General features: G+C 39.9%; 1 protein-coding gene across 1 annotated transcript in view; it reads right to left on the bottom strand.

The window, feature by feature from the left end:
• The window catches only part of stk10 (serine/threonine kinase 10), a 42,795-nt gene that overhangs the window by 27,591 nt on the left and 775 nt on the right, over positions 1-14,429 (bottom strand). Inside the window, exon 2 of the mRNA XM_034099118.2 lies at positions 2,922-3,086. Coding sequence (XP_033955009.1) covers positions 2,922-3,086 — 165 coding nt within the window. The remainder of the gene's footprint in view (positions 1-2,921; positions 3,087-14,429) is intronic.

Raw genomic sequence — 14,429 nt, 5'->3', positions numbered from 1 at the left:
TTTGTGCGGTACTCAAGAGATGTAATTGTTCCTGGAGTTTGTTAGTGTTGGTCATTCATGTTTTGTTGGATTTACATAACATTTTAATGCTTAAGTTTGTCATGAAATCACTTTTTTATACTATACATATTCCATGTTTGTTTTACAATAACCATTCAATGTATCTATATGGTAGTTATCTTCCATAGTGAACATCCTTACTTGTGGAATTGCCTCCCTTTAATGAGAAGGAGTCACAGGAAACCGCTAAGGATTGTTTATTAAAAAAGCTCTTAAAAAAAGAAGTAATTTGGGCATTTTCATCAGCGGATCATTTTTTATTTTTGCAAGGGAGTAATGGAAGCCGCAAGGGGGCCGTTAGACCCCTCCACTTCACAGCAAAGTACTGCTGTTATGTCTAGACTACTCATGCTGTGCACAGCATTAAATCATATCATAGGTGCAATCAAGTATTTTATTTGACTAAGCTGTGAATAGATACACCAGTGGCTCTTGAGTTGCATTTCTGAAATAACTACTTCAAATAAACAAGTACTAAACAATTATGTTTGTTTTAAAAACTGAAAAAAAAGAGGACTGAAAAAACAACAGAACAGTTATAAACTTGTGTAGATAATATACACGTAGAGGGGTCAAATAAATGCCAGCCTAAGATATCTTTAGTCTTAACGCTGCCTTGTAATTCCTCACATATTCTAGGTTGTGCGCAGCATGAGGTCACTATTATTTGTGTTGGCCAGATACACTGAAAGATTACAGGGGGAGTTGAACACTTGACCCAGTGAGCGAGAGTTGAGAGAGAAAATAACAGGAGAGCAGAAAACACTGAACTGAAATTGATCTTCCTTCTTGCTGTAACATCAGGGTGAGCTCTAGTTCATATCGGATGTATTATGTCACCCTGGAGGGGTCTTTTGTCATTCCCATTTAGGCAAACCACTTTTCCTAATATCTATATTATTCAACAGAGCTTTCATATGTAGCAGAAATATGCTCTGGGTGAGATATTGTTTCAATAAAACAACAAGACGGTCACGGATTGAAATGCAACATCCCATGAGCCTGCCAACATACATGGTTAGAATGTCTGTTTGTCTACTTCCCTGCTGATGGTTCAGGTTTGTGTGTTTGGAAGTGCTGCAAAGAAAACTTGGACACACAAACTCCTCAACGAAGTGAGAAGAATATATCTTGTGAGAAACGTAACAGTGTAGACAGCACATCAGGTCCCTTTGGTACATTAAGTACTATTCTAAAACACCAGCAGCCTTGACCACAGTGTTCCCACACAGCAACATGATGTCTATTCAAGCACCATTTCTTCTAAACAGTCTAGTTTTCATTTCATTTGTTCAGCTTAATGAGCCTCTATTATGCTTTTTCAAGTATTGTTTGTGCATGTTAGAGGTCTGCAAAGGCTAGGTGACATCACCATGTAACACTTGTGCTTCTATTGGCTAGCCCGACAGCACATTGTGAGGGATTTTAAGGGGCGGAACATCTCTAAGCTGGCCAGCTAACCAATCAGAGCAGACTGTGCTCTGGTTTCAGACAGAGGGTGAAAAGAGGTGGTGCAGCACAAGCAGTATGAGAAAAATAAAGACCTTTTTGAACATTAAAGTAGTCGCGATAAGCAATTAATTGACTTATCGTACGATAAATAAAAATGAACTCGATAACTTTTCTGACTTCGATAAATTGCCGTTTAAATGCGTGTTAGTTTACATAAGGATGTGACCAGCATTTTAGCCAGGCGTGCTATGTCTGCCGGCCAGGCGCGCTGTGAGGGGCAGGGCTCACACACACACAGCCAGGTCAGGACCATAGGTCAGGACACTCCGCGTAAAGCAGTGTAGCAGCCAAATGAATAATATAGAGACAAGCAGGAGACAACGTGTGACTTACTCGAGGGGAATTTGAAGTTAAATGGAATTGGTTGCAAAACCTAACTCCATCTCCGGTGTGGGAATATTTTGGATTCAAGCCAAATCAATGAGGCGAACCTACGGACTTGAATGAGCAGGGCGGTGTGTCGCATTTGTTTTAAAAAGGTAGCAACAAAAGATAGCAATATGACCAACTTTAAACTGCACCTGAAACGCAACCTACCCATTCCGTTTTCCCAGCTGATGGCAAACATGGCAGCTGGAGATGGAGAGCCCCCCCTTCCCTACAGTTTGCAATCAAAGATGCATTTGCCCGACAATGCAAACATGTTGGTGTTTCTTGCTCGGGAATCTTTGATTGATACAGATTTGGATATGGCCTGTTGAGTTTTTTTAGCTTGTGAGACAATGTGTGCTCATATTTATTTATTTGTATATATATATATATATATATATATATAAAAAATAATATATATATAAAAAATAAAATAATATATATATATATTTATAGAGAGAGAGAAATCTATTTAATTTATTGTTTTGGTTGTGTGTGATTTAATTTATTTTCTATAATTTAATTGTTTATTTATTATATATAATTTATATATTTGAATATTATTTCACATTTCATTTGCAATGTTGAATGTTCAATAAAAAAGTTCTGTTTGAAAGGATGTACTTGAATTATTATATATTATCATCATGTCAGTGGTCTAAAATAGTCTTACAACGGTGCCGACAATATTATCGTTTATCGCAATAATTTCTGGGAAAATGTATCGTCCAACAAAATTAATTATCGTGACAGGCCTACATTAAAGCATGTAAAGTTTTCTAAGTAGAGGCACAAAATACAAGTATGATCTTTGAAAATGAGCATATCTTCTTTAAGTGCTAAAATGTGCATGTATTATTTTATCAGCCTTGTGTAATAGTGTCCCCTAAAAGAAAGATGAAATAGAAAGAGAGAAGGGTGGAACAACAGTCTGTGGTTGACACTTAAAGCTTGTGTCTCCAGATTCCTGTGTTACCTACCCATAGTTTGTTGTCATGGTAGAAAGCATCAAGCAGCTTGACAATATAGCGGTGGTCACATTTGGCCAGGATGTCGATCTCAACGATGTAGTCCTCCAGCTCCTCCTCACATTTTGTCTCGATCAATTTGGCTGCAGCAAGCACTCCTGTCTCCTTGTTTCTGGCCTAAAGAAACAGAGAAAGAGAACATTTAATTAAACATTCATGAGTTATGGCAGGTCCTGTTTGATGGACTCTTTTTGGCCTAAAGGTCTTTCACAGCAAAGGTAAAACATGACTTTTTTTCTGTGAAAATAGCCCTATGTACTCAGAGTTTCAATTCTCATAAAATATTCACAGTGGGTGAGATAAAGGGTGTGGCTTTGTGCTTTAACAAGAGTGTAAACAACATGGATGATGATGATGATGATGATGATGTTATTTCTTCTTTTTGTTTTGTTGTGTTATGCCAATTATGTGAGTAGAAGGTAGAAAATATCATGATGTAAGAACAAATGTATCCAGTTTCTTGCATGTGAGTATCACTCTGCCAGCTGGACCCAGTTGAAAAGGGACTCCGAAACATCAAAAAAATTGCAATACGGCAATTAAAAATGTTGAGTAACTAACATTTAGAGACAAAACAGGAAAGGAAACTCCACACCCTCCCTGAGCAACTGGGGGAAAGGGAACCACAAAAGCCGTCAATTGTCAGTGTGGCTAAACTTAGACACACACACACACAGTTCCTTGCAATTCTGAGTAATAAAGACAGGAAAACAAAAAACATGAGTAGATTGTTTAGCACTTTGATGGAAAGCATCAAAACAACCAAACTAATCGGGTGACTCAGAGGGCGTACAAATCATGATGTTCTTCCTTGTGTAGGAGAGAATGTTGTGAATGTTGATAGGAATTGGGGTAAACGGTACAATGATGTTAGCCTGTACTGCAGACAGAATATTCACTGACTTTTTTCAAATGAGTAAACACTGAAAAAGGGAGTAAAAAAACAGAGATGATGATCAATGGCGCACCATTATTAACCCCTAAACTGTCGGATCATCATATCAAATGACTTCCACAGTTATGCACAGGAAGTGACAGAGATGCACCTCTCCTGAAAGGAAGCACATAAAGGTTATGACATATCTAAGTGATCAAAGGAACATTACCAAGTGAGTAAGAGTGTGAAAGTTGGTACTTGTATGAAATGATCTGCCTAAAAAGTCATGTCGAGAAATTGAGGACGCATGTACACGTGTCCACCCAGTGACCTATAGAAACACGGCAGACTAAACAGCCCGGTGGAGGTCTGAAGCCTCCGCTTTTACAGGGGCTGTGGGACAACATCTGAATAAACAGAACAGACTAGCAGCAAGCAACACACACTCTTTAGCTTATCCCAGTTTGCTGAGAGAGAGAGAGAGAGAGAGAGAGAGAGAGAGAGAGAGAGAGAGAGAGAGAGAGAGAGAGAGAGAGAGAGAGAGAGAGTGTGTGTGTGTGTGTGTGTGTGTGACAAACAAAGTTCCAGAGGAGCCGAACTGACCCCACACCAGGGTAACCTACAGTGCGAGTCAACAGGACGTCGCCTACTGCCATCAAACCATCAGTCAGCCAGCTAACAAGCCTCGACAGTAAACACGGAGACACCAGACACTTTCACTCCTCCGCTAACATCTCAGCTCCCTGTGATTCGCTCCCCTCCTGTGCCAACACCATCAGCCCCCAGAAGCATACTGCCTAGGCCCTGATTTACAGTGGAAATACAGCAGAAGGTACAGACCTACTGGTATTTTAGTTTGTTGGTGTTGTGCCAACTCTCAAAGAAAAAAAAGCTCTATACTCTCAGTTCCATCTTTAGAAAACGTGATATATAATATGGCCATGTTTAAGTCATAGTTTCAAAACAACAACAATCTAGACATACGCTGTTTATTGTTTAACTCTGGCTATATTATAAAGTCTGACAATTTCTCCACAACACAAGTGACTTCCTCATAATATCCTCCTCTTTTGTCTCATCATGAGTCAGATGTACAGACTAATAGCATGATAGCTGAAACACTGTATATCAAGTAGGAGTGTTTTAATGTTGTAACCGGGGCAGTTTACATCACCATATTTGCTAGTAAAACACTATGATCTAACAGAAACACAAAGACATGAATGTCTGCCACCACATCAAAACAAAAGTAGTGAATAAGTGGACAGATGTGATCATTTTTTGTTAAGCTCAGCATTAACTGTGCACAAATACATCTTGACTTTTCAACGGGCAACACCATGACCTAGCTTCACAATTGCACACACGCACCTTTACATCTCAGTGGGCACCAAGCTGAGGAATGTGCCTCTGGCCTTCAGATGGTTTGGGGAGTTGAAAAAGAGGGTAGACTAAAAACTCATCATGCATCTATGTGGTGCGTGGCGGGGGGGAATGTGTTACGTCAAGGGTCCTCAAGTAGTATGCAAACATGCATATTTGTTTATGCATGCACCTTACAAAGTATATACACTGCCCAGAGAGGAAATTACCCTGAAACGCCTCATTGTGTCTCACATTGGACCTCCTGACTCTACAAGTTGGCGTGACATCAATGCACAAGTGTGTATGTTTGTGTGCTATGGTATGTACACAAGAGAGGAATAATTGCAAGAGGAGGCATCATCCTCTTTAATCGGAACAACCTTGAAAATACGAGTAACAGTTCCTCCCAGCAAACACAAATGCCTGTCTGACTATCTGACAGATTAATTAAACACTTTATGCCATTGTGGTTTATGGAGAGTCTGCTAACCTTACTTCACATCCTGATTTACTTTCCCCACCTTTCAGGCTCCTACAGTATGCATCATGCAAATACTGTATTATAGCATTCATTTCTAGAAAACCAAAGGTGTGAAAGAACACGGGAAAAGCTAATGCATAATTAAAAAAGCACAAGTATCATCGCACTAACCTGGAATTGATTAAGCATCTGTCTTTTAGGGATTATAGTGGTCATATTATTTACATTTCAAATGAAACTTGACAAGAACACCGAGGCGCTAGATGACAGCAAGATCTACATAAACACTGTATTAAGTTACAAAATAACAGTTCACAACCAAAGCACTGAAGAAGCAGGAATACAGTCAGCTACTCTGTAGCCATCCCGAGAGAAAATGACGCCTCACTGCTTCTAACCCAGTGACTCTTCACTCTCTCTAACTCTCCTCCGGAGGACAACAACAGTCTTTGGCTTTGTTTGGGGTCTGGTTTCCATGGGGATCAGAAGAACTTGGTTCTGCTTCGGCTCTCAACTAGTCCCGCTGCCGGTTCCTTTTCCTGTTCATTAGTGTCTTAGCTTTCATTTAGGATAAGTGCAAAAGGATTATCTAATGGACCCACTCATGCTCTTCAACAAATGACCAATAAAAGACCACGATATCTTAATAGACCACAAACAAGCTGTGACAAAGTACAATAGGAATTGAGCAAATGAACTAGAGTCAATTACAAAAACAATTATAGACTGTAAAAACAGAAAAGTAACAACTGACTTCAATCTAAATGCCAAAATGTTTTTGTATCTGGCAGTGAGAAATGTATTTACTATCTTAATAAAAATACTGGAAACTGACATTAATATTATAGTTCTAGGGCCAAAATAACGACTGAAGTCGATCAATAATCAGTATTTGAAAATATAAGATTTAGAGACTTGCGCCTTCATCCAAATGTTTGTGCACTGGTTGCCATTTTCTTTATTTTAATGATCCATTGGTTTTATTGTTTGCATGTAGCCTATAGCCTAAATCAGGGGTGGGGAACCTTTTTCCTCTCAAGGGCCATTTACATTTTTTCAACATCCTCCGAGGGCCGTACAAATTATTGACCTCTGCTTAAAAGAACTAAAATCACAGCCCATTCATTTGGCCTTTCTTTCATGCTGTGCAAAGAAAAATCAACCTCTTAATCCAGATATCTTACTATGACTCGCGCATGCATGCACGTGCACGGTTGTGGCATGACCACCAAAACAGATAGATATGGACACAAGATGTGTGCAAATGTATTTAGTTTCCTATCCATGTGGACATGATTTGAGTGAGGGGGGGGGCTAACCTCCTCTAGGGGGGTCCGGGGGCATGCTCCCCCGGGAAGATTTTTCTTTAAATGTTGAAGTTAAAAGCATCAATCTGGTGCTCTTTGAGAGCAACATTAGGAGCTCTATGGATAGATTACATGACACTACATTGCATTTAGCTGACGCTTTTATCCAAAGCGACTTACAATAAGTGCATTCGACTAACAAGATACAAACTTGAAGAAAACAGAATCATATAAGTACATCAGGTTTCATAGAGCTAAAGCATTTCAAGTGCTACTCAACTGGCTATTGATAAGCCAGTCCTTTATTAGTACAGTATATAAGTGCTCTGTTAGCAGTTCTTTGTTAGTAATTCTATGGCTCGAAGTGGAGTCGAAAGAGATGAGTTTTCAGTCTGCGCCGGAAGATGTGCACGCCATCTGCTGTCCTGATGTCAATGGGGAGCTCATTCCACCATTTTGGAGCCAGGATAGCAAACCATCATGTTTTTGCTGATGGGAACTTGGGTCCCCCTCAACAGATGTTTGGAGATACATCTCTCAACACCCATATGAAACAGAACTGTAAGCAGATTTCTTTTTCTTTATGGATCTTTTACAAATCACTCTCCTTTCTAACTGTATTCTTGTTTATTTATAACAACTTGTTTTACTGTCATATAGTATTGTATACCCGTTTACCTTATTCTCTTATTTTTTTATAACTATAATGATCATATAAAGATGTGCCTTTACCTCACTGGTTGGAGAAAAAGCTTCTTATATTCGTTAGCATAGCTAGCTAACCAGATGCTAATAACAACAAAGTTATTTAGTGTATGATCATCAGTATGACAGATGAACAGATCTTTCAACTAAAGACACAGCCACGCAAAAACTGCGGCATGTGTACGGCTCCTTATGGGTACTGCAATGTTTGGAAGTGCCGGAGCGGCGCTTTGGTGCTCTCCGGCAGAACTACACCCCTGTCAGACGAGACATATAACAAGTGATGACACGGCTCCTGTTGTGTTCAAGGACCTTGACCTTGGCGAGGAAAAACAGGCACTCGCTTGTTTAATCTTTTTGCGGTCTAGATTTTGCCTAAATAAACCTGGGTATGATGATCTAACTTGTTTCCATCTTGTTTTTAACGTTCACACTGCAGCATATGCACAGCACACCTCTCCACACTCCTGCCTCATCATTCACTGCCTGCCCCGCTGCACATCTTTTGTCTGTCATCCCTTCCTGTATTTCTCCCGCCTACCTGTCAAGTATATTTACCCATCTGTTTTCAGCAACAGTCTGTCTGAAGGCCACAAACCGTGACTGACGAACAGCTTTAGAAGAAACAGATGTAACTGACCCATGAGTCAGCATACAAACATACTGTATGTACAGGGAGACTGAATAAACACACACATACATTTAATCAAGCTATGAATAACAATGTTTAGTATTGTGTATGTTGACTGTGGCATTAATAATTACTAAGAGTGTAAAAGAAAAGCGCTGGATCACACTCAAAAGGGAAAGGAAGTCCAAGGCAAGTAACAACTTCAAGCTTTAAATTAACCAGATTTCAAAAGACTTTTCAGCTTCTCAACATATTTTCCTCGAGTCTTTGCCCATTAAGACTGTAGGCTGAAAAGAATTAGGAATAGTTAATCATAATGGTAATGGACCAGATGACCTCTTGTAACAAATAACACATTACTTTCCCTGGGGTCAGTCACCTCCAGGTTGGAAGAACACACCACATGCTGATGTGTATTTTCGGCGTTATAGTTTCTACAAACACGCACAAGTACCAAAGGGGAATGTGTGTATGTTAGACCTTTGCCCCATCATAAAGCTGTGACCTGCCCCCCCTCCTGGGGCTCTCCCATGTGTCTGCAAACAGGAATGTGGTTCTCAGCTCCTACATTATGACAGCAGCTAATAAAACCTCACCTTTGACAGCAGACGCCTATGGAGGTAATAATCTCTCATTCAGATAAACAAGCTGTACAAGCAATGCCTTTGCATGTACATTTAGATTTTTAATTCTACAATACCGTTGTTTGAGAAGAGGCATACTGTGACCACTTGATCAAGAGAGAACGGAAAGTCATTTAGAGAAAATCTTTGTACAACAAAGAGGCGTAATTTCCACTGGCAATGGGGGCAGATGTCCCCCTCACTTTCACAGTTTCAGATTGATTGATTCACTAGTTTGATACTGTAGGAGCTGCTTGAGAGGGACTTCTGCACACACTACTTTATGCTGAGTAAAAATCCCCTCACACCCATCTACATTTTCCAGTAAAATAATGATTTAACTTTAAATATACAGATACATCTACAAACAAAGACGCTAGTACTGATTATTACAAATACATTAAAGCAGTAGAAGACAAAGCTTGATATTTGTTATACAACACAAATATTAGCAACAAGTATATCTCAAGGAAATCAGGAGATTATTCAGTGAGTTGTTTTTTTAAAATACAATTTATATTACTTGCATCACTGATATCAGACCTTGGCCCTTGCCAATACCAATACAACACTTGTCTACTAGAAGATAAGAATGTTTTTCTGCAGCTACAGCAAGGCCTTTCACTTTATATGGGTGTATGCCTTTGTTTCACAAGACAGGTCACTCTGTTTTCATCGTTTCTAAGACACATGTTACAGAGTAAAAAGCACTACCAGCAGCAAGACCTCCACACTGGTGGCAGTAAAGCATCCATTCATCCAAATAAGGGTTAGCTAAACATGGCTGTCAAAATATTGTTATGGCAACATGAGGTTTTCTCAAGTGAACTTTTTTTCAAGAAAATGCCCAGAACACCATGGTGTTACTGTAGCAAGATGACATACACTAGTAAACAGATAACTCAGTTGTTTTAAGAGAGATGATGATCTTTGTTTACTTATTGAACATCCTGTTCTGAAAAAAAGTCAAGGCTGCAAAGCCAGACTTATTGTGTACCTACAGCTTTGATAGAACAGTAAACTTCACAACTCTTTTGGCACAACTCAAGACTTATACAAGAGAAGACAAAGTCATGGTTGTGTCTGTGGTTTTTTTCTAGCAACACTGCAGTGAGGTTCTTCCTCTCTTTCACAACCTGCTGACTGCGTGAAAGCACATAACCAAGCGAGGGTTCAAAAGTTACACCCGATAGAGCAATGAGTCTTTTCAGGATGTGAAAGTTTTGACAAACGAGGTAAAATGTTCCACATTCAAGAAGGTCACAAGTACAAAGCAGGTCGCTGGGGCAGGAAATCACAACATACCACAAAGAGCCTTGAGAGAAAATACCCTACACTGCTTTATTTAATCATTCATACTCATGCAAGCCCTTGCACAACATGTCAAAAGCATGAAACTTATGAGAGATGAGATCCAATCCCTGACGACAGCATAAGTAACAAGTGTTTAAATGGCAAAGTTAAAAAGGGGCTTTGAAACGGAGGGGAAATCGAATAAAGAAAAGTTAAACCCAAATGTCTCCATGTCTCTGAGAGTAAGAGGCAGTATATGGTTACTTTAAGTGGGCTATTCTGCTTCTAGCCTTACTTTCATCATATGCTGAGAATACGCAATGGCTCTGACACTCAAATCAGTATAATACATTCTCATGAAAGTCCTGCTTGTCTCAGGCCCTTAACTAGCAGCAGTACATGGATGTAGAAAGGCATAGGAGGCTTTATGCAAGTGCCAGTACTGATGTCATCACAGGGACGCCCAGCATGCTCTGCCCACGCCCACTCAACAGGGCTCCTATCAGTCGCTGTGGGCACAGCTGGTACTTTGAGATTAGACCCAGAGTCTGACCATGGTCTCACTGAATAAACTCCAACATACGTCTATGTGGCACTTCCGTTTTTCTAACTTAAGACTATGGCATTTCACATAGACCTTGTGGCTTTCCTCTGCAGAGAGGATGTTGCAACCTGTGCCCCCTCCCCCCCACTGGTGACACCCAGTGTGTTTGCTGTTTCACTTGTCTGAAGAGGATTATTATGTTTCAACTGATTCTTCTATAAGCCTTTCACTCGTTCCACCATCTGTCAATGCAAGTTAGACCGACTTACGTTTAAGAACGCTGTATACAAAGTGTGTTTTCCTCTTTCCTTTTCACACAAGGACAGTTCACAGTTCACACTCTTTTAGAACACATTCTAAAAACAACTGATGTTATCCCATCTTTGAGACTGTTTTCATAAACCACATTTGTTAATCTGGATCACGATAAACTCAATACTTCCTCAGTGTGTGGCAAAGTACACACCGCAGTTTAAGTCTACTTTCTTTTACATCACAGACCAACAGGGATAAGATGCTCTATGGTTAATCCCACAATGGGAATTTGAGGGAGGGTAACCTTACAACCTGCTTGTGTCTATGGAAACAGTTGAGCAGCAGCAGCAGCAGGGCAGCGCGCTCAGTGGCACGTGGCCCATTAATTAGTGAGGGGAACCACACCACTCCTCTGTTTCATGCCTGAGTTGCGGCCACACACCTTCACACGCATTCACTCTTTCCAACAAGTACAAGCATGTGCATAGAGATGCGCAGAAAACAAAGAAAACATCCTATGACACAAACAGTGAGACATTCTCTTGTTATGACTTTTGAGAGACTGCAGGTCTATGTTCTACCCTTCAGGCAGAAATGTCTGGGGATGTGCAACATATTGCAGCATTGCATGCAATGTGTCAGGAAATGAACCAAAAGGACATCAAACATGACTAATGCAATCAAATCAAAATGTAATTTAAATCTATGAAGTAGTGTCAAGTGTGCTTCAATCAGTTACATCTTGACTCGGAGCACAACACCAGCTGATTTTAGTGAGGTTAAAATGTTGTTCGACAAAGTGCTTATATTGTCGTTGGACTGGGTCCAAAGGGTATCGACAATATAATCATAGGATGTCAGCATTTACAAACATCTGCACAACATTGCATTAATGTATTCCTGTATTGTATGATCTCCAAATGATTATGAACAGTGATACTGATACTGTATTTGTAAAGCGCTTTGAGAGTCATTGATAAAGCGCTATAATAAATATAAGGATTATTATTATTATACTGTGAACTTGTGACACAGTAATCCAGAGAATGTCAACAACAGGTTGTTTGTGTGCATGCGTTTCCTTCTGCTAGGATCTTGAAAAATGAATTCTGTGAAATAGATGGGTTCATTCTGTCAAATACTATGTGTAACGTTTAGCAAGGTTGTTGTGCCATCAATCAAGTGAATATATAAGTTACTAGGTTTCATGAATTCTTTGTGAATTAGGGAAAATTAAAAAGAAATGTGAGTATGTGAAATGCCAACACACTTATGATTGGGTGTCAGGAAGTGAACTCATCATGCAGTTAACCAGAGGTTATTGACCTTTCTGGCACGCGAGTCTTCCAAAAACAATACCGTTTCCAGCAGTTTGACCATAAGAAACATAACTAATAACTTTTAGAAGACATAACTATGCAATATCTTACATTACAAGTTGAAAGATCGGATAAGCTTGTAAAAAAATATACAATTGTGTGAAGCAATTCACTTTCCTCTCTTGTCAATCATTTCTTGACCACTTATCTGCAGTGGAATATCAACAATAGAAAAGTTGGATGAGGGTTATATTGCATTTTACGAGATCTTCTGTTGCGGTGTTCCTGTGATATAAACACACTTCTCTTGCGTAACTAAGTGAGTTGTTATTCTCCCAATGATGACATTAAACTTTAGGAGAGCCAGTTTGACAGGAGCACTCTGTCCTCTCAATGAACACTTAACTATATCTCAAAGATACATGTCGTTTACAAGCGGGGTCCTTGCCACCTGCAAATGACAAGTATTCATATTTTTATGAAGAGACAGTCAGTATTGTTCTCCTGCATGTCACACACCCGAAAGCAGGTTTTTATTCCACTCATGCCCCCAACAGTCTGATAAACAGCTGAATTAAGCCCCCCCCCGCTATCAAAGATTAACAATGGAAAACATGTGCAATACACCCCTTGATGTATATTTCTCCCACACATGAGATGATTATGCTGAAGTTCAAGAGCTGTTTGAGGAAGTTGTCCCCTGATGAAGTCCCCCGATTTCCTCTCTTGGCCTTCATTTGCTCCCACTCTGCCTCCCCCCTCTTAATCTGACAGATGCAGGTGTGGCGCTGTCCTCCTCCAACCCACTCAAGGAGAGGAGACAGAAGCTAAAGCAGAGGCTTGACATTTGTATAAGAAAGAGAACATGTGGGGACACATAACAAGTCGCTGAACTTGCCAATTACTCAAGTGGGATCATGCTCAACTCAATGATAAACCACAAATAGTCTGTGCTGCATGTTCAGCTTTAGTATTCCAGTGTCTAAAGGCTTCTTAAAATGGAAAGCACCTTCTGTTCATTCTTTTCCTCAGCTTTAAAACTAAACTGAAAGCATTGTTTGTTTACGTGATTGGTTGCTCCACTTGTGTTTCTCTCTGCTACCCACAGGACTCCTCACATACTAGCTCTGCTCAAAAGATACATTCTTCAACAACTTACATAAGTCAGACCTGTGGCACATAGGAAGGATTTGAACTATTTACATGTAATGTTAGTGTAAACAAGCCACCCTCTGGACGTATCTTCCAATGTATGCGCTTGTGTTTAATTTCTCCATACTGTCCTGTCAAAATTAAATACCAAAATAAGGTGGAGTCCTCTAAAAAAAATACTTCATTTTCTCTTGCAGACCTCTGGTAAGGCATCACTTCTTCCACTGAGGCCCATGCTGCGTCAAAGACCTTCACTGTGCTCAGCTGGGTAGTGCACACTGAGTGCCTGTGCCATGCTTCACAGAGGGGCTGACCGGCTAACAGATCCAGATTAAATAACGCCTCTGAGCCAAAAGTGCTGCTGCTGAGGTTGGAAAAGAGCTGATAAACTAATGAAGAGTGCTTTCACTGTCACTGTGGATGCTTCACAGCGATGAGTGGGTGTTTAGGACTGTTCTGAACCCCACAGATGTTTGTTCACAAGAGAAGTCAGTGCTCTCTTTTACTAAAACGGTGTGGGTATGCGTGAAAACAAAGAATATAGGAAGAACATAGGATAAAGTGGATCTCAGCAAGAGGATGTCAGCCGTCCTCGAGTACAATGAATGATTATTTTATAAACAGGTAGACCCTTTTATCTGAAATAAAATCAAATATGTGATAACTCTGACAGAGGATCGACCACATACTGTAGTTCAGTTCACACAATCTCAGCAATGTGAAGCATCTACAGGTGATCAGGAGTTGTTCACAACTCTATCAGGATATATTCTAAGAATGTTGACATATGATACATACAGTCCTTTTGGTGTGATTGACATCTAAAAACCAACACAAAAAAAGAAAATGTATGTTGTATTCCTAAATGGACTGTATTTTAAAAAAGGGACACACTTGTAACCGTTCCT

Source organism: Pseudochaenichthys georgianus, chromosome 14, assembly GCF_902827115.2.
Source record: "Pseudochaenichthys georgianus chromosome 14, fPseGeo1.2, whole genome shotgun sequence".
NCBI lineage: Eukaryota > Metazoa > Chordata > Actinopteri > Perciformes > Channichthyidae > Pseudochaenichthys > Pseudochaenichthys georgianus.
Note: the sequence above shows the minus strand (reverse complement) of the source record. Positions and strands in the feature narration are given on the sequence as shown.